The sequence below is a fragment of the Rhineura floridana genome, chromosome 18 (genome assembly GCF_030035675.1).
Source record: "Rhineura floridana isolate rRhiFlo1 chromosome 18, rRhiFlo1.hap2, whole genome shotgun sequence".
Classification (NCBI taxonomy): Eukaryota; Metazoa; Chordata; class Lepidosauria; order Squamata; family Rhineuridae; genus Rhineura; species Rhineura floridana.
In genome coordinates this window covers 22,021,663-22,042,633 of record NC_084497.1, presented here as the reverse complement: position 1 = coordinate 22,042,633, position 20,971 = coordinate 22,021,663, and the positions used below count along the sequence as shown (strand labels likewise).

General features: G+C 46.9%; 1 protein-coding gene across 13 annotated transcripts in view; it reads right to left on the bottom strand.

The window, feature by feature from the left end:
- The window catches only part of RERE (arginine-glutamic acid dipeptide repeats), a 410,266-nt gene that overhangs the window by 120,004 nt on the left and 269,291 nt on the right, over positions 1 to 20,971 (bottom strand). For all 13 annotated transcript variants that reach the window (XM_061601794.1, XM_061601797.1, XM_061601792.1 and 10 more), the window contains 3 exons: positions 20,674 to 20,798; positions 20,262 to 20,361; positions 3,809 to 3,907 (listed from right to left, as the gene is read on the bottom strand). In XM_061601794.1, the coding sequence (XP_061457778.1) occupies positions 3,809 to 3,907; positions 20,262 to 20,361; positions 20,674 to 20,798 (324 nt within the window). The remainder of the gene's footprint in view (positions 1 to 3,808; positions 3,908 to 20,261; positions 20,362 to 20,673; positions 20,799 to 20,971) is intronic.

The window sequence follows — 20,971 nt, the reverse complement described above, 5'->3', positions numbered from 1 at the left end:
AGAAAATATGGCTGGAATCCTAACCCCACTTATTTATTTATTTATTGCACTTGTATATCACCCCATAGCCGAAGCTCTCTGGGCGGTTTACAGCAATCAAAAACATTAAAACAAATATACAATTTAAAACACATATTTTAAAAACAATTTAAAACACAATTTTAAAATTTATAACAATATAAAAACAATTTAAAACACATGCTAAAATGCCTGGGACAAGAGGAAAGTCTTGACCTGGTGCCGAAAAGGTAACAGTGTTGGCACCAAGCGCACTTCGTCAGTAAGATCATTCCATAATTTGGGGGCCACCACTGAGAAGGCCCTCTCCCTTGTTGCCATTCTCTGAGCTTCCCTTGGAGTAGGCACCCAGAGGACGGCCTTTGATCTTGACCGTAGTGTACGGGTGGGGTCGTATTGGGAGAGGCATTCCATCAGGTATTGTGGTCCCAAGCCGTGTAAGGCTTTATAGGTCAAAACCAGCACCTTGAATTGAGCTCGGAAACACACAGGCAGCCAATGCAAGCGGGCCAGAATCGGTTTTATATGTTCGGACCGTCTGGTCCCCGTTACCAATCTGGCCGCTGCATTTTGCACAAGCTGCAGTTTCCGAACCGTCTTCAAAGGCAGCCCCACGTAGAGTGCATTGCAGTAATCTAATTCTTACCTGGGAGTCAGCCCCTTTGAATTACCTTAATTTTGAGGCAGCTCCCTTTTTTGCTGCCAAGCTGATCCAACAGACCATCCAAGTCCAGTACTGGAAGAAAGGATGCCCACAGCATCCTAAGCACTGCTGAGGTGGTCTAAACCTAGGATGAGTTAAATTAAGATGCCCTGGGCTGTGCTCTGATTACCATAAAGACTCCAGTGCTTACGCAGCATGGGGGGTGGGGGTGAACCCCATGATGCCTCTGCAGCCTCTCTTTTTCCTTACAGAGCACATCTGGCCTGGAGCTATCCATCAGGGACCAAACTTTTAAATAAAAATAAAAAGATTTGCAACGTTCCAACGGTGGAACTTTAAGAACTCCATACAAATAAGAGAAGAGAGATTCTGGATTTTGCTGAAGCCAGAGGCCTGCTGAATACAGCTGAAAAGCTAGGGAGGGGGAAAAGGAGGAAGAGAAAAGATGAGAAGATGAGCAGAGACTGACAGTAGCAACAGAGAGCTAATGATCACTGTTCTGGGTGCCCACAGCGCTCACTTTTAGGGGAGAGAGGTTTCATTCTTCATTAAGAGTCCCCTTGCCTTCCTTTTTCTGATTTGTAAGGCTCCATTCTCTATCTTTTAAGGGCTGGCTGTTGATCAAAGCTAGGAGCTGAAATATCAATGGTGCTTTCAGTCAACTGGAGGACTGGGGGGAGGGAGAGAGTCTTCAGAACAGGAAGGCAGGGTCTAACCACTGTGTGAATTTCTAAGGGGAAAAAATAGCACATTATCACCATTATTAAGGGACCAAAACTACCAATGCGCGATCTAAGGAGCAGGTAATTACAAGTGTTTAATTTGAAACCTGCTCCACAGGGGACAGGCTGAGGGTCACGACAGGCTGGTTAAGTCGAACCTGTACTTCAGTAGCAGAGCATCTGCCTGGCATGCAGAAGGTCCCAGGTTCAATCCCTGGCATCACCAGGCAGGACTGAGAAATAACCCTGCTTGAAACCCCAGAGAGTCGCTGCCAATCAGTGTAGACAGTACTGACCTAGATGGACCAAGGATCTGACTCTGCATAAGGCAGCTTCCTGTGTTCCAAGTCGCCACCAGGTGCCCAATTTTTGCCTATCCTATTTGCTCTCATTTCTTTGAATACTGCTACCACCGTGTTCCCGTAACAGCACTGTGCATGCCTTGCTACGGGAGGGGCAGTGGGGTCAGCAAAGGGGTGCCAGGGCAATCATTTTGAGAGGTGACCAATGCCAATGCCAGGGACCTCTCCTCAGTTGTCTTCCAGAAGCAGCTATCCCAGGGTGGGGAAGAGCAATAAATGTAATCTTTCCCTTTGCACTTGGCTCGTTTCAACACAAACAGTCACACACCCCTCTCTACCTTCCATCCAGGCACCATCAGAGTTCAAAGGCACATCCCAGACACACACAAGCGCTCAGGGGGCGAGGGGCACAGCCCATGGGGAGTTCTGAGGGCCACACGGGCATGCCGAGAGGGTTGCATTCAGCCCCCAGCCTTTGAGGTTCCTCAACCCCGAGCTATTCTGTCAGCCTACAGCAGAGGGAGAAAGGGGGATGCAAGGCCTCTCCGTCAGCTCACAGCTGACAGACCAGCATCGTTCGATTCCTCCTCTCCCTTGAACCACTGCCCATTCCAGTTCTGCAACTAAGAACAGATGCCTGAGTTTGCTTTTTGGACACCTCCTCACAATCCCTTTTCCTTTTGTGTTACATCATTTAGACTGGAAGCCTGAGGGCAGAAACTGTCGCTTCTGTTATCTGTAAACCTCTCTGAGATTTTATTTTATTTTGCCATATGTGGCTGAAGAGTGGTGCAAAAATACTTTGTATACACACAAATACGGCTTAAGTCCTAGAGATGTGGAAGTTAGGTAGACCCTTATCTGCATCATGGTCACACCACAGGAATGGCAGCTTTCAGCTGAGAACAGGAAGCAAGGGGTGTGTCTCTCTCTAGCCTTTCCTTAGCTCTACAGTGGTAGGAGCTACCATGAGCAAAACAAGGGGGGGGCACAGAAGATGCCACTGGTATCAATAAGGGGGGGGGAGTTGGCCTGCACCACATTTTGCTTGAGTAATGCTGATACGCTATGATACAACTATCCCCTCTCTTCAAGGGATTTTAAGTTGTTCCCCTGCCTGCTCTCCAATTTTGGATACTTCCTATCCCTAAAATGTCCCAGGATGCCCTTGCACCAGAGAAGGATGCCATGGAAATAGACTCACTGGGTTGTATCCAACCAAGTTTGACTCAGAGTAGACCCACTACAAACCTGGCACTCAGAGCTTTGGTTCTTTCACCAGAGCTCTCCCCAAACCCCCTGCCCCTCTTCTGCCCTGGAGGAGGAGGAAGAAGGTAACTACCTTCTGTAGAAATCGGCGCTTCCCCAGCTCCCAGTCTCCAAATGCCAAGCCTTGAAGCTGACACAAGTTGCCTGTTCTGCCCTGGAGCGGCCTTGCAAAGCGTCTTGGTCCCAGAACTGCCGGCTGGCACACAAAAGCAGCAGCTTTTCACCCCACCCTTGGGACCACATCCACCGTCCACGGTACCTCCATGCGGCGTACAGAGCTAGCATACGGCTGGTGCTAAGTTCAAGCAACGTAGGAAGCTAACTGCCAACCTGCCTTATCGTGATCAACAAAGCCTACAGGATCTTCCCTGAAGCCATCTGGGGGGAGGGTGGCAACAAACAAGCACATCCAATGCTGAAGCAGCTCAAAAGCTCCCTTAACTGGAAACTGGTTGGGGTAACCGGTGACACCTGAGTGAGACAAGCCAGGGGGCAGCCCAAGGCAAATCAACAACCCTCTCTCTCTCTCTTACGCCCGAGGGCTTTGCTGCTGAAAAGTCGGCATAGAGAAAGGAGGATCTGACTTCCACTTTTTCGGCTGCTGCAACAGGCAGAAGGATTTTAGAACCGTTATTTCTCCCCCGTTTTGGCTAATTAGGCACTAGCTGCTAACAGATTGATCCAGCAGCTGTTGACCTGTAGGGAGCAGGAAACCTTTCCTTTTCCTAAAAGCCCAGACCAAGAAGGATCACAAATAAAAGAGAGATGGGAAGGTTAAGTTGAACAGGAGCAGCAGCAGCAGCAACAAGGGGCGGAAAAGCAAGGCTCCTCACCACTTCATCTTCAGTCCAGCACTTCTCAATGAGTTTGGGCACAGGCTTCTTCACCAGGCGCTGGAGGGCTTTGCCAGCATCATAGTTACTTTCGTGTAGCTATAAGGAGAGAGAGAGAAATGCAAACCAGATCAGTTACATGACCCAAGAGAGAAAGGGGGAATTGGGTGGGGGGGATGTCCCTTCTTTTTTGGAAGCCCTTTCAAAGCGAGATCCAGAGCCAAAGAGGATATTTAAAAGTTTACTCCATAGCGTTTTTCCAACAGTGTATACCACTGGAAAAGACATCATGCCAAAACAAGGGCCGGGTTCTTGCACGGCCCTCCCTTATTCATATTCAGCCGGTTGACTGGAAAAGCCGACCCCTTTGTAGGTTGCTGTGTGCTCAGGGAACAGAGGAAAGTGATTCCGTGTGTCTCTATTTGTGTTTGAAGTCCACACCAAGTCCTTCACATATGTACAGTTGTTTATGTGAGAGGGGGTGTGTGTCTGGAGTACAGGAACATAGAAAGCTGCCTTATACGGAGCCGGACCATTGATTCATCTAGCTCGCTCCTGTCGACAAGAACTGGCAGCAGCTCTACAAGGGTTCAGGCAGGGAGTCCCTCCAGGTCCTACCTGGAGATGCCAGGGACTGAACCTGGGACCTTCTGCATGCAAAGCAGGTGCTCTGCCACTGAGCTGTGGCCTTTCCCCTTTTGAGCAGGCCTATCCAAGGCTAGTCTACTCAGAGGAGATGCACTGAAATTAATGAACATGGCTAACTGACAGCCACCAATTTCAATGGGTGTACTCTGAGTAGGACTTAGCTGGCTACAACCCATGCTTAAAAGAAACTAAGAAAAAGGAGAGATGTTTGTTTATATAGCAGTTATTTTACAAAAGGCTCCATCCTGAAGGCTTTCTGTATTTGACATTAAGGATTTGGGAATACACATAGGGGAGGGTTAAGTATCCATAGCTGGAGGCACTATGCTTCTGCATGCCAGCTGCGGGACACCGCCAGAGTGCTCTGGAGCTTGGGTCTTGCTTGCAGGCTTGCTGTAGGCATCTGGGTGGCCTTGTTTCCCCCTCCTATCACCAGTCATCATGCCATCCCCATTAAGCACGCACAGTCTTCACTGGGCCGTTCTGGTCTCCCCCTGCCTTCCATTTTGGCAGTCTTATGTGGGCTAGGACGAACACACTCCTGCTTGGTTACTGAATACATTACATTAAAATACATTAAAATATTGAATGTCTGCACTGATCTCTATGAGGAGCTCATGCTTCCATGCGTGGGAACTTTTAAAGTAGCTTCTCTGTCTGAACGAGGAAATTACCTATCCAGGCAGCGAAATGCTCCCCCCTACCTTTTTAAAATCTGTGTGTCTTCTTCCAAACCTTCTTTGTCCTGCCACTCTTTTCCCTTCCATCTCCCACCACGTTTAAAGTCCCCCTCTCCCTTCGCAGTCAGTTCGGGTGAGAGAGCACTCATAACTGGCCCAAGGCTACCCAGTGAGCCTCATGGACAAGCATAGATTTCAACTGGAAATTCAATACACCAGGGGTGGGGAACCTCTGGCTCTCTGGATGTTGGACTCCAGTTCCCATCATCCCTCTGGCCACCATAGTCAATGCAGTCCCAACAACAAACGGAGGGCCACAACAGGGTTCACACCCCCTGCAAAACACTGCACTGGTTCTTGGAGATATGATCCGTGGGAATTCCAGGGGGCAGCTAACTATGACATCCCAATGAGTTCAGAAAAAAGGACAAGCTAGCTGACTCTGTCCCCACATGCCGTGCCCCATCACCATCTCAGAAGCAGACAAAACTTTGGAGCAAAGAAAGGGCCCTATTGCAAGCACTAGTACGTACAGAATTCAAAGGAAGCCGGCTGATACCAACAGCTCTCTGAAGACCACACCCCTGAAAGATCCTCCATTTGAGGTTGCCGTGCAGAGGAACCAGTGTGCCCTTAGCCTCACCTGCCGCTCCAGAGCTGCCAAGATCACCCCCTACAACCACCCGAGCAGAGACGGCAGCATGTTGAAGCGGAAGTCCAGAACCGGAGCCACACTGCATGTCTGGCAGCATAAGGTTGACCGTCGCTTAGCTCTGCTAGTGAGAAGGAAGTCAGACTCCTTAAGAGCTCCAGATCAGGGCCCTGATGACAGACCAGGAAGAGATGAGGCACTTGAAGCCTGGCCCGCTGTGAAGCAACACCTTACCCTACAGTGCTTCCTGGGACTTCTTGCTGGACAGCTCCCCTGCTAGCCAGAACAGTTTCACTCCCAACAGACTCGTTGGACAGCTCCTTGGCCTCTCTTGCTAAGGCAGAATTTTGAGCCACATAGGAGGGGTGGTAAGAATGGGGACACCACACCCAGTACTGCAAAGGCTCATGGGAAACAGGTCAAGTCCCCAGCCTCCGCCGCTCCCTCCTCCCAGAGCAACCAGACTCCTGTAAAGAGCAAGCCTTAAGCCATGCACTGTCGACACACAGAGCCATCTATGCTGCATCATGAGCTGCTGCCAAGTCAGGGAGAGACAGCGCCTGGCATGGGCTGATTAGGACAAACTTCTGCCTTTCAAAAGCATTGTTGCGGGGGGGGGGGGACTCTGCCATTCAATGAAGCCTTTGGTTTGTAAATCTGCCTCTGCCGCCAACATCCATGTCAGCCCCACACCTGTACAGACAAGAGAGCAAAACAATGATTTCCTTCCAACTTTCATAAACGGCAAACTAGGATATGCAGCTAAAATACTAGATCCTGCTGAGCCTGAACGGCAACAGTCAAGTGAGGCTGGCATGCTCAAAAAGCTCCATCCACGCGCATGCCCTTCTGTCTGTCTCTCTCCTTTTTTCAAACAAGTCCCAGAGATCTTAGACAATGCTCAGATGGGAAGATGGGGTGGAGAGGCCCTCAATTGGGGGGGAGACGACCCCTGTAGCCCTCCAGTTGTTGGATGTCTCTGACCAATGGCCACGCTGGCTGGGTCTGTTGGGAAGTGGAGTCCAACAACATCTGGAGGGCCACAAGGTCCCCACACACATGCCCTAAATGAAAACTACAATCTCCACACCCTCAACTGTCCACATTTTTAAACAAGCCCATGGCCCAGTCGCCGTCAAAAAAGAGGTCCTCACTAAACATTAACGGATCAGGAATCTTCTGCCCTCTACGTTTTTTTCCGGCTTTCACTCTTTACCCCATCATTTCCCAGTGCCCAAAAGCCAGAAAGGGCTCTTCCTTGGATTCTGCCCTACTGAATGTGACCCACAAAGTGAGCCAATGTGGTGTAGCGATTAGAGTGTCCGACTGGGACCCGGGAGACCAGAGTTGAAACACCTGCTTGGCCAGGAAGCTGACTGGGTGACCTTGGGCCAGTCACTGTCTCTCAGCCTAACCTACCTCACAGGGTTGCTGTGGAGATAAAATCGGAACGCCACCTTGAGCTTCTTGAAGGAAAGGTGAGATACAAATGTGAGGAGGATAACAATAATAAAAGTAGTAATAATAATAATAATAATTCAGCCGCTGCTTAAAACTAAAGCCAGATTGGTTGGTTGGCTGCATAGCTCCGCTCTGCAGGGTGCAGCTTCTGTCCACTGGTGACATGGAGGCCATCCTTGCGCTGGGGGCCGTTTGTGCCATAACTAATTCATGTGCCTCCACCCTTAAAAAAGTCACCGCCAAAGGTCTAATGTGAGAGCTTGGCTGGCCTGCACATGAGAAGTGGTGGGGTGTGATACTCATTAGCCATGTAGCCCCAGCCTGCCCTCCATACACCCCTTGACATCTGGGATTAGGCAGAACGATTGGTGAGGCAGAGGATATAAATCCCAGGCAGGCTCATTTTTAAGGGGGCGGGGAATTAAGCACCAGCTGAAAGCAGAGTTTTTCACTCTGCGAGGGGCTCCGCTCCCTGCCTCCTTCTCGTGACTCACAGAAGGAATCTATTTTTGCCTGAAAGAACGGAACAAAATAATTCCTTCCCTTTTACTGAATGAGCTAAAGAAACTGGAAGAAGAACAAGGGCCAAAGGAGACCAAGAACGGCGTGTGAGGTGTCAGCTGCTCCAGCTGGAAAAGTTGTTCAGAGGCATTTGCTTCCCCTCCAGGATCAGGCCCTGCATTAACTGACCACCAACATCCCCACGCTGATAGTCTGGGGACTGTTACGTTTTTCAGCTGCTCTCCAACCACTCAACACAGGTGTGCAGTACAGCGGCACAGCTTTGCAGCGCAAGACTCCCCCCGCGCTGTACACATGTTCCTCAGCATGCCTGAGCATGTATGCTTACACACACACAGGGGCATGCTGCAGACGTACAAGCACACACACTTTCTGTGACGTCGCAATCCCACCCCTGCTCATTAAGCATGTTGAGAACGGCTTTTGTGTTGCTTCTTAGGAAGACAGGAAGCTGCCTTATGCCGAGTCAGACGGACTGGTCCCTCTAGCTCAGTACTGTCTACACTGACCGGCAGCGGCTCTCCAGGGTTTCAGCAGGGAGTCTGTCCCAGTCCTACCTGGAGACGCCACTGGGGATCGAACCTGGGACCTTCTGCACGCAAGGCAGGTGCTCTGAGACTGAGTGATGACCCTTCCCTTTAGGAATATAGGAAGCTGCCTTATATTGATTCAGCTCTATCAATCTGAGCACTGTCTACAGTGACTGGCTGCAATTCTCTAGGGGACAGTCCCAGCCCTACCTGGAGATGCCAGAGACTGAACCCGAGACGGTATGCATGCAAAGCATCTCATCTGACCACTGAGCTATGGCCCTTCCCTTAAGACATAGGAAACTGCCTCATACCAAGTTATACCACTGGCCCACCTAGCTCAGAATTGTCTACACTGACTGGCAGCAGCTCTCCAGGATTTCAGACAATGGTCTCTCCCAGTTCTACCTGGAGATGCTGAGGATTGAACTGGGGACTTTCTGCATACAAGCAGAAAATGATCTACCACCAAGTTATGGCGCAGTCTTAAATGATGTCTGTCTTTCCAAACCCTGCATCCTAACAAATGCAAATATCAAGATAAAAGAGCACCCATGCTATAGCATGTAGCCCTGAGACAACAATCAAATATTCTCCATGTGGCGATTTGTTCCAACACTGCTCAGGAAGTTATCGCACAACGCACTCAGGTTGTACTATCCTGAAGGAACGCAAGAGCAGGCTACACAGAGTTTCTATATGGTCACCATCCAGATGTTGCTGAACTACAACTCCCATCAGCCCTGGCCATGCTTGCTAGGGCTGCTGTTACTTGTGGTTCAGCAATATCTGGAAGGTCCCTCCAACCCCCTCTCCTCCCCTACAAATTAATCAAGAATCCCATTTCTTCTTACACAGAAGCTCTCTCAAAAGGCATTAAACAAAACTCAAGAAAATTGACATAGAAACAAAGTTTAACTGCCTTAAAATAAGTATTTTGTACATAGACTGGTTATGCACACAATCCTCAGACAGAATGGAAGCAGGCAGATGGACACACACACACCAATATTAAGCCATTAATAGCGCACACACACAGGGATATTAAATAGAATGTAAGAAAGCAAGATAAAAGAGCAGGAATGAACAGAGTGGTGCATCAACCCTGCTACCTAGATAGTTCCAAATCCTCATCAATGCCTAGTACATCTTTATGATTTCACAGACCACCAAAAGGCTCAAAAAAGATTTTACTGTGACATATACGTGTATGTGTGTGTATTTACACCAGCCACTGAAGACCTGGTTTGTGATGAACATATATGTATGCAGTCTCTCTTGTTCACTCTCAGACACACAGAGCGAGGGAGAAGGAAAAACTCCAGTATAGGCCTTTTAAATCACAGCACCTATTCTCTGCTGTTAAGAAAACATCTCAAATCCAGCCTTGCCCACATCCCTCAATTACAACACCAGGCATTAAGGCAGCTCGGGATCTCACAGGGCTTATTAGCATAAACTCCACCACATTAGTAGTGCGAGGTTGGGGTGGTTTACTTTTTTGTGGGGGGGAGCATGTGTTGCATTTTGACACCTGCTTTGCAACACAGCTGCCATTTTCTGGCTGTGTGAGGCTGCAAATAAATCCTCCTCTTGGCACAGCTCAGCTGTCAGCCACCTCTGTTCGGTAATGAATCCATGAATTACGTCTCGCTGCTCTGACATCCCTGGGTCTTGCACATCAAAATATTGTTCTTCAGTTGTAATTTATAACTTAATTTAAACGTCCCTTTCCCCGTGACCTTTCCCTACATCAGAACATCATCACATCTGGCAGCTACAGCTTCAGCAAGGTACTCTCCTGCAATTACAGTCATTATGAGCCCTGCCTGAAAGCCACTGCAGGCGTCGGGGACTCGATTCCTGCTACAATATTAAATAATTGGAGTCCATTAAGAACATAGCTAAATTTCTGAATGACATTCGGGAGGTGGGGGGAAGGCGTTATGTGTGAAAGAAACCTTAACAGGAGCAAAAGGGTTGCCAGGCAAAGCATCCTTTAAGCAGGTGGCATTTGGAAGGGTTACTCCAGTCTAACTGGAGTTACTGTACACGGGCCTGGTATGCTTAAATCATTTTACGAGCCATTAAGGTTGAAAAGCAGCATAAACACATTTTAAATATTTTTTTAAACAAAAAAATCTGCATCCAGGCAATCCAAATTCTGCAACATGAAAGGCTGAATTCTGCAGACTGAGTAAAATAACCCACAGACCACCTCAAGGGCCACCAGCCTATTCGTTAAGACTTAGAGCAGGCATACAATCAACTCCAGGACTATGGGCCAGATATGCACCACCAAATATGTTTTTGTGTCATATGCAACAGGCTTCACGTTCTAAGAACATTAGGAAAACATTTATGTAAGATCAAGGTGCATGCTCTGCAAAGTGGTGTGTCGGTAAGGGCAACAGCATATACATTTCGTATTTAGGTTGCACCTATGACTTTGATTACTTAACTAGTTCGCTGGACAGATGGAATGTTATAAAGTATATTACAGGAGTTGACAGGACTGGACTTTTCACAGTAATCAGTTCTGCAGATAATGTGTACGCCACCAAGGGGTGTGTGCAAGCATGCACAATGGAAGTAACTGTTTTATTATGGAAGTAATGACTCCTGACCCCTAGACTATTGACTTGAAGAACTCAGAGCAACATTCCACCAGAGATTAAATTCTGGATTTCCAGCACACATAATGGTCGGGTTCAGATGTGACACTAAACCATGGTTTAGCAATACATGCACAAACTTCAGACTCTTGTGCTCCCTCCTCCACTTCCCTGGTGGAGATTATGGGGGCCACAGGTTCCTTACCCATGGATCACAGTTTAGTGTTATATCAAAACCCCAAACTGTGGCAAATCTTAGCTAAGGTTTAGGGAAACAAGCCAACCTCGCAAGTCATGATTCAAAGTTGGCTTGTTTCCCTCTAATATGGTTAAGATTAACCAGTTTGTCCAAGTTCACACATAAAATAAACTGTGATTAGTTAATTAATAAAAAATTGATGGCAGCACAGCTAATCTCCTTCTGCCAGCTGCCTCAGAGGAGGGACAGATGATATATCCAAGGTTTGTTCACATAACACTATTTATTTATTAAATTTATATCCTGCTCTTCCTATTAGAAGGAGCCCAGAGGAGGAATAATATATGAATGACTAGAACTTGGTTAAATATTATACATGAATGACTAGAACATGGTTAGGAATTGGCCACAACTAGGATGTGAAACCATGGTTTGAAGTGGATTTGCAAGCCATGGCTTGGATAACCTGTTGCTAAGTGTTATGTCTGCACTGGGCATGCCTCAGTCAAAAGTGTTCACTTGTCTCTCCAACTTCTCTGCTTACACAGTGACAAGACCTGCTGGCGTTTTCCTGACTACATTGTACGAGGTCAGAGCTTCGCTAAATAAACTAAAAACATTGTCACCATATGTTTGAGATTTTAATCTGGGCTGAAGCAACAAACTACATTAGTAAGCATTATGCCTATAGTCAGCTCACATGGGTTTCCGATCTGGGAACCAAACTGTTCTTTAAGAACCAGTTCTACCCTCTTTCTAAGCAAGATGAAATCTGCTTGCCAGACTGGGAGCCTCTTGAAGGGGAGAGAAACAGACCTACCCCCCCCAATTGGTCTCAGATGAGATTTTTGACTGCACCACTAGTCAACCAGCCACTGCCCTAAAGCATCAATGCTCCCTTGTTTGAACTGTGAGTGTTAAATGCTGACAATTGGCCAAAAGACAAGATAAAAAAAGCCAGGGTTGCAACTTATGTTAATATACATTTAAATAGTTTTCTTACGCTTTCAACGTTGGTGTCTGTTAAGCTAATGAACAAGATCTAGTCGGAGGGCATGTTAAAAAAAAGCAAGCAGCAATTTGTCTGAGTGACATCTTGCTTGTAACTGAATATCCCTCGACAGACATTAAGCTGCCTCGGGTGTCATTCAGGAAAATAGGCTGCTATGTACTGTTGCAGCTTATAGAAATGCTTGACTTTTGCTTGCCATTAATAAAACGGAACAGAGGCCAATATTAACACAAACCAATCTCCTGCATACCAGCACAACAAAGGGGAATGAACTAGGAGTTACACTGGTTATACAGCAGGTTTTGAACCTCAGAAAAGTAAATGCAGTGGTGCAGGGCTGCAAGTATTTATTACTATTAATTTATACAATTGCTTCTAAGCTGTTTACAGGTGTAACACCAGTTACAAAACACCCAACACAGGTGCATTCAATGGGTTGTATCCATGCTACTGACAGTTAGGCCCACTGAAGTTCATCAGCCTGTGTTGGTAGTGTCCATTAACTTCCTGAGAAGCTCCACCTTATTTTTTTTTTAATGCAAACATTTCTAACCCTTTACTTATTTATTACATTTATAACCTGCTTTTTTTCCTCCAAAGAGATCAAAGTGGCATCCATGATTCTCCCCTTCCCATTTTATCTCACAACCACCCTGTGAGGTAGGATCAGGCGGAGAGATGGCAACTGGACCCATGATCACCCAGCAAGCTTCATGGCTGTGGAATGTCTCCAATGTTCTCTCTCCGCTAGAGGAAGAGAGGCCCTTGGACTAGAGGATAGGGTGAGTGTTAAATGTTGCACAACAGAGGAATCCAACACAACAGCTGCGCTGGTGGGAACTCATTGCGCAACGGACTGTGCAATCTATTGTGCAATAATGTCACAAGCAACCTGACTATGCATATTCTTGCACAACAGCATTCCACTGGTGCAAAACAAGTATACTGCTAAGTGGGTTGTAGACCCATAAAATTGAACCTAAGTTAATCATGGCCATTAACCTCAAGATCTTCTCTGACCACTTTAATTTAGTGCTTCATTGCATACAACCCTAAGTGGGGATTTGGACCCAGATTTCCCAGGTCCCAGTTCACCCTAGTCCAATGTTTTTTAAGATTACTTTTTTCTTTATAATTTGGTTGACGAATTATCTAAGTATGGTACAGGCATCTTTAGTATAGAGTGCTTGATTTAAAAAAAATCCTGGTTTGGAAGAGGAAGCTAATCTGGCAGTTTCCCCCCCAAATATTTAGCCCCTGGTCCTCCTTCAACTTCACAGAACAGAAACTAGAGCCGTGCTCATAATTCACCATGCAGAGACCTTCTCTCCACAGATTGGCAGATCTGGGACACAACTTTGCCACCAGGCAGCGGGAAAGGATATCTACATCAACGTTTTAGAAGATTTCTTGCTCAGGAGCTTTTGGGCGCTAAAGAAATAATGCAGGAGCATTAATGAGCTCTCTGCTTGGGGATAAACAGACACTTTTGTGGTGTCCTTTTCTCTGTCCGGGATTCAGATTTTTTAAAAAATCATCAGTTTTGCCTACTAACATCTCTCTCAAGCCATTGCTAGGAGCCTGTTACTTATGGACAATACTGCTCCAGCCATCCAAAATGCCATGCGGCTACAATTCAGGCTTGAAACCCTAGAGAGCGACGGCCAGTCCGTGTAAACCAGGGCTGGGGAACCTTGGGGCCACAGGTGGCCCTCCAAGCCTCTTGAGCTGGCCCTCAAAACTTTCTCCAGGCCACCACTGCCCCGGGACCCACTGGCCCTGCTTCACACCACAAGTGTTTTGCCAGGGTAGAATGAGTCCTTCAACTCTGACCGTGCCTTTTGCTTTCTCTGGATGGGGAACAGAGAGGGGTGTGTGGGCAAAGAATCTGGCCTACCATAAAGAGGTAAACTTTACATTAACTGAACGACCGGGTTCCACGTCTGCTCTTAATCCCCCACCGGCATGTGGCCCTTTGAGGGTTACCCTGAAGAGAATGTGGACCTTGGGCTGAAAAAGCTTGTACGCACCCCCTCCCGAGGTAGACAACACTGAAGATGAGCCAGCGCAAGGCAGCTTTGTATGGTTTCAAGAGGTGGACATCAAATGGTGTGTATGGCTGTGGCGAGGGGGGTATGGCATAGGAGGGGGCCTTCTTTACCTCTAAGAAATGACACTCCCTAAGGTGGGAGAGACCTGGATGGCTCCACAGCTAAGGCCCGTGATAGAAGGCTTCGTTTCTTTAATCCCACTGGCCTAAAAACAGCTTCATCTGTTGTGTCTGTGTGTTGTTGTTTTTCATTTATTGTGATTTTCTTTTTCATCTATTGTGCATTTTTGATATTGGAGGCCGCCCCAGGCATTAAGATCGGAGAGTGGGTGGTGAAGCCCCTCTTGCCTCATTTCAATGAAGAATTGGTAACGAGCCCTTCCCCAAGGGCAAGGAGGTGTGGCTAGGCAACATAGGCCCTTCCCAGCACTTAGTCCTGTGTGCCCAAGGAAGGAAGGGAGGCCTGTCTGACCTTGGTGGAACTGCCCAGCCCTTGGTGGCACAAGAGAAGTGCGGCAGGTACAGAGCAAATCCTGGGCATCCCAGTTAAAGCCATCAGTGAACAGGTTATGTGAACAACTCTCGCCTGACACAGGAAGTTTCCTTGTCCCAAGTCAGACCCTTGGTCCATCTAGCTCAGTATAGTACACATTGACTGGTAGCAGCTCTCTATGGTTTCAGGCAAGGGACATTACCAACCCTGCCTGGAATTGCTGTACACTGAACCTGGGACCTTCTGCAAAGCATGTGTACTACTACTCAGCTACGATCCTTTCCCAGTCACTTCCCGAAGGTCCTCTGGCGCCTGGCAAACGGGCAGCAAGGGACTAACAGACAGCTCAGTTAGCATACTGAAGTGTTCAATCTGTTAATCATTATTTAATATTCTTCAGGAAGGTGTGGCCAGGCTACCACCGTTCCGGGAATGAACTTGGGATGAAGCCCAGTTCTCCAAATGTGTTGGATATTGAAGCGCACCTAGGGTAGGAAGAGTTAAGACGGCTGCGTCACCACCTGCGCTTTGAGTAACTCACTCAAAATAATTGCACTCTCTTTTGGAGTAACGCTGTACTGCATTTCGAACCACATAGACTGGAGAGAGAAAAAGAGAAAGAGGACATCTGAGGCGCAAGTATGAATTAAAATTACAAAGTAGAATTACACATAGACACAGCTTTAAAATGTGAGCTTGCAGCTTCTGAATTTTGATTAAGGAAGTGAACTACAAGGCTCCCAGATATTAAGGAGAAAGGGGGCTCATCCTGTTGCCATGAGCAGGGAAGACTTCTAGATTTTTATTTTTTATAAGGAGAAATGAATCCATGTGCATTTGAAGCTTGCTGGGTGACTTCACCCCAGTCACAGTCTCTCAGCCTAATCTACCTTACAGGATTGTTGTGAGAATAAAATGGAGAGAGAAGAGAACCTTGAGCTCTTGAAGGAAAGGATGGATATAAATGTAATAATAAATAAAATAAATTATCTAGCTAGCAATCCTGGTGTAAGGTAGCTTTCCTGTGCTTCTTATGACCCTTCAGAAAGTAAGCGTTTATCAATGGACAACGTTCCCCCTAACCCACCCCACCTTAAGCTATAAGCGAGGGAGAGAGGGGACTCCAGGTGGTGCCCCTTATATGGAACTCCCTGCCCTAAGAGGTTACTTTATCTTCCTCTATTTCTGTAGTGCCGGCCATCGAAAATATGCCTTTTTGAAGGAGTGTTTTGATTCTGTCTCCAGAATCGATTGCTGGTGCTCCTCCTCCTCATGTTCTTGTTTGGTGGGATCACTGTTGCTCGTTTCTAGGATTTGTAACGAGCAACTCCTTTGTGGAAGGGAAGAGGAGATTATACGTTTTACATCAGTCCCTGGCAGGGTAACTGGCCCACACAGCCAAACTGGGCAGGATTTGACCCCTGCTCGCTAACATCACACACAAACACACTCCCATTGGAATGACATTAGCTGGTTGGTAGCCTTATGGGCCAATCTTGGCCCACAGGCCAGAGGTCTCCCCCCCCCACACCCCATTTAAACCAGAGTAAACAGACGCATCACTCCAGTGCTGAAGGAGTTACACTGGTTGTTTTCCAGGCCCAATTCAAGGTGTTGGTTTTGACCTTTAAAACCCTACACGGTCTCAGCCCAGTCTATCTGAAAGAGCGCCTCCAGCTTCATCAAGGATGCTGCGCAACAAGATCAGCCTCAAAAGGCCTCCTCTCTATCCCACCAGTTAAAAAAGCTAGATTGGTGAAGACTAGGGAGAGGGCTTTTTCAATTGTGGCCCCCACTTTGTGGAATTCCCTCCCAAACGATCTCCGCCATGCCCCTGCTATGATGAGCTTCTGCCGGGCCTTGAAGACCTGGCTCTTCAGACAGGCTTTTGAGGCGGGTTAGGTTTTATTACTACTGTTTGAGATTTTAATGTTTTAATGTATTTGTATGTTCTTATTCTGTACATCACCCAGAGTGGCTGGGCAACCAGCCAGATGGGCGACTAATAAATCTAATAAATAAATAAATAAAAATAAACACTGGGATGGGGGGTGATCCAGATCAGGACCCTGGCAAGGAAGATTTAATCTGTCCTCCCACTTCCTGCCCACATGCTCGCTATTTACTCTTAAAATGTGGCATCTGCTCCCGCCCGATAACAGGGGGCAAACCCCTTGGCTGGTATGGCCTGCCCTCTCCTCCTGCACTTCTTCTTTGTGGGACCGAGGGTCATTTCTTATGAGTCACTAGCAAGTGGTTCACATTCTGCTAAGGGGCGTGCGCATGCGCGTCTTCAGAAATGATAATACAGAGCGCAAAAGATTAATGGTAAAAAATTGATATGCTCTATGATTTCTTATTATGGAAATGCAATAAACTTCAGAGGAGCACTTCACATAAATCAGCCCTGACAAGCTTCTTTGCTGGTGTTTTATTTATGTAATAACAAGGTGCTGTAACCCTCAGTGTGATTTATTGTTAATTACACCCGATAGAAATGAAGAGCAGGGGAAGTGGTGATTTGGGTTGTTTTTTTTTGCCATGCAGCATTTATATTATCTAGTCGAACAACTCCTTCCAGTGATTATTTGCTTAATAGCATGGGTAAATTTTTCAGCTTTGTTTGGGGGGGGGGGCAGCTCAGGCTTTGATGGGAGGTTTTGTTGCGTGTTTTTTTCCCAAGTTGCACATTAATGCTTTTCTCAGCAAATCAAGTGGGATGGAAAAGGTTCATTCGGGAAATTATTGGTCCCCTTTTGTGTGTGCTGCTCACTGCACAAGGTAGAAGGCAGGTTAATGAATGAGGCAAGTGGCTGACTGAGGGCCAAACTAGATGTGACACTGTGCAATTAGCAATTGTATGAATAGCTTTTTAAAACAGTTATTGTTTCCCACAAATGCTCAGCTGCAAGCCATGCAGGAGACAGGAGGGAAGCACACAGCGTTCTTGTAATGTGTGGATCATGGCCAGCCGTTGTATTGATGGTAGGCCCGTGCCCTGGAGCATCCCTTAGCAGCAATCCATAATATTCGTAAGAACATAAGAAGATCCTGCCGGATCAGGCCAATGGCCCATCTAGTCCAGCATTCTGTTCTTGCAGCGGCCAACCAGGTGCCTGGGGGAAGCCCGCAAGCAGGACCTGAGCACTATGGCACTCTCCCCTCCTGCCGTTTCCAGCAACTGGTATTCCAGAAGCATGGTGCCTCTGACCACAGGGAGGGTGATGCTGAAGGGGAGTGCCAGCATATGTCTTTGCCCGATGGTTGCAATTGCTCCCAGAGTTTGTGTTTGTTTATTTGTCATGGGGTGGGGTTGTTCAGTACCATGGGTGGTACAATTCCATTGTTGGGAGTTCCTGCAAGGAAGCAGTTTTACACCCTCCCCTCAAGGGTGAGAGCCTGCACTGCTATACACTGGGCCTCTCCCCCCTGGGAGGGGTGTATTCAGAGCTTGGAAAAGTTACTTTTTTGAACTACAACTCCCATCAGCCCAATCCAGTGGCCATGCTGGCTGGGGCTGATGGGAGTTGTAGTTCAAAAAAATAACTTTTCCATGCCCTGGGTGTATTTGAGTTTAGTGGGTGTTGAGCATGAGCCCATTAGTGCTGTAGAGATGTGCAAAGTGATTACACTTGTATGCTTGGCAGAACCATTTTCTAAGATGGGTTTGAGTATGTAGTAGGGAACACAGGACGTTGCCTCATCCCAAGTCAGACAACTGGACCAATCTAGCTCAGCATTGTCTACATGGACTGGCAGCAGCTCTCCAACGTTTCTAGCTGACTACCATCTATAGTGACTGGCAGCAGCTCTCCATGGTTCCAGGTTCTACCTGGAGATGCATCCACAGATTGGACTTGGGGAGCTTCTGCATGCAAAGGAAATGTTCTACCACTGACCTACGGCCCTTCCCAACACAGCGTAGGTAACCTGCAGTATCCTTGAGTTTGAGTGGCTGGTTGGTAGAGATATTGGGTGAGGTGGTGAACATTTCTAATGGATGGCGAGAGTGTGGTTGTGTGAATAATGTGTTTCTATGTTGCTTGGGAGTTTGTGTCATGCCGCCTAGCAATTTTCTCCAATCTTAGTTAATGTAGATATGGATATTATATATTATATTCTAACTTGCCAGTTATATAAATACAGAAGGAAGTTAATCTCCCCTTTGCTAACTGCTTTGCCTAAGGGCAATCCTGTCGACTTGGTGTCGATCTGCCTAAGTGATGTGTCATCTTATGTCACCACTAATGTCGCAAAGTTTCTTCTCATTTCAGTGCAAATTAGGGAAAAATGTTGTCACCCCACCCTCTAAAAAATTGTTAATGGGCGTTTGGAATTCTGGTAGCTCTGTCTCCTAAATATCTAAATCCTCCATGCTGTATCTTTGTTTTTATGTTTCTTTTTTAATATGTGGTCTGCGACCGTAATAAAATGATCCATTCATTCACGATATTATGTATTTATGTCTTGGGGTTTTCCTTAATGAAAATAATCTCAAATTGTGTTTACTGAATATCCTTTATGTATTTTGATAATTATGTATCTGGATTTTCCTTATTGCAAATTGCTTTAAGATCTGCAGACAGTAAGCTGACTAAATATAAATAAATAAGTAAGATTCCTGCACAAGCAATGTCCAGCTTCCAGGCAGGAATGGGATTAGGAATGTCATTTAAAAAAAGACCAGAAAGCAGGAAGAGGAGTAAGAATACAGACACGGTCACTTCTGTTGTCCTTCAGATGAGGCAGCGGTGAAAATGTGCATTCCCAACGCTCTTTGGTGATTAGCAGGCCTTTGTGGAGAAATCAGAGCCTATATGTGGGCTGTGATGAGCCACCTGAAATAGCTCAAGAGCAGAAAAGCAGACGGCATCACACCTCCAAGGGAGCAGGACGCACAAGTGCAAAACCACAAAGACAGCAATGTCAATGAACAGCAGCACAACTAAACAAGGAAGGGGGGAGCAGCCTAACCAAAGCTCAAGACTGCCATGGCACGATGTGTTTAGTCCAGTGTTTCCCAACCTTTATTCTTTTTGTTGCTGGACTACAGTTCCCATAATTCCTGACCGTTGGCCATGCTGGCCGGGGCTGATGGGAGTTGTAGTCCAGCAACAACAAAAATAAAAAGAGGTTGGGAAACACTGGTTTAGTCACAGCAAATGCTGTCAGCTTGCAAGTGCTGAGTTCAAATCCCACTTTCCCCCCATGCTGGAAACAATTACAGGCCTGGTAGTGCCCTGCTTGAGGCTTTAGGAGAGCTGTTGCCATGCTGCTGGGTAGACCAACCTTCACCAACCAAGTGTCCTCCAGCCGTTTCAGACTACAACTCCCATCAGCCCCAGCCGGCACATGGGTTGGCAAAGGTCGGAGGAGACAACCTGCTGCTGCATACAGAGTCAGTCCCCTGATCCACCAAGGCAGATTCATGCATTCAAAGCATTGAATTGGAAAGGCGCTTCTTGTGTTTTGGAAGGCAAGGGTGGGGGAATGTCCTTAGGACAGATGAAGATCCACAAAATCAATAGGAAAAGCCCAGCAAATGATTTCTGATGTGTGCATGGTTACTGGTGAGATAGCTGGAGACTTACTGTGTTGAGTGCGTTGAGAGTAGTGTCATCGCGGGAGGCAGCGACACACCCATCTTCCGTGGATCCTCCATCGCACATCCCTGCAAAAGCTGCCATGCTCCTTGACAAAAAAGGACAAGACAGGAAAAGAAATATGACTATGTTTGCATTAAAAGAATAAAAAGCAAGAACAGAACACAGAAAACACAACGAACGTCTGCTAAAAATCATGCTAGATTTGTGCAGGAGTTGTACCTGAGCAAATTAAAATTTATGCTACACCATGTGACTGGGATGCTTTTCCCCCTAGCGTCAGATTTGCTGTGATTTGCACATGCAGAATTTTGGACCTCAGTCTCTTAGAAAGATGCTGCAGAGTGAAGCAGCAACTCCCTGCCACAGGAATGAGGGAAGCATGTTAGCTTCACGTTACCGTGCTGCCCTCAGGTACATGAGGAGGTCACAGTCATTGACCCCAGGCATCCACACAAGCTCCTCGTGCTGCGTCACGGAGTCACTGTCTCCAGGAGGGAACGGCTGTAGCTCTGGAAGTTTTGCCTGGAAAAAAATTCAAGAGTCAGAAGCAAGAGGATGTTTGTTAACCCACATGCAGTGAGACTCGATTGTATTTCTGAGCTCTACCAAACACTTTGTAAAACAAACAGAGATGGACATGTAAAAAGGTGACCAATGTAGGTGACCAAGCAAAGGCAATGGGATTTTTTTATAAA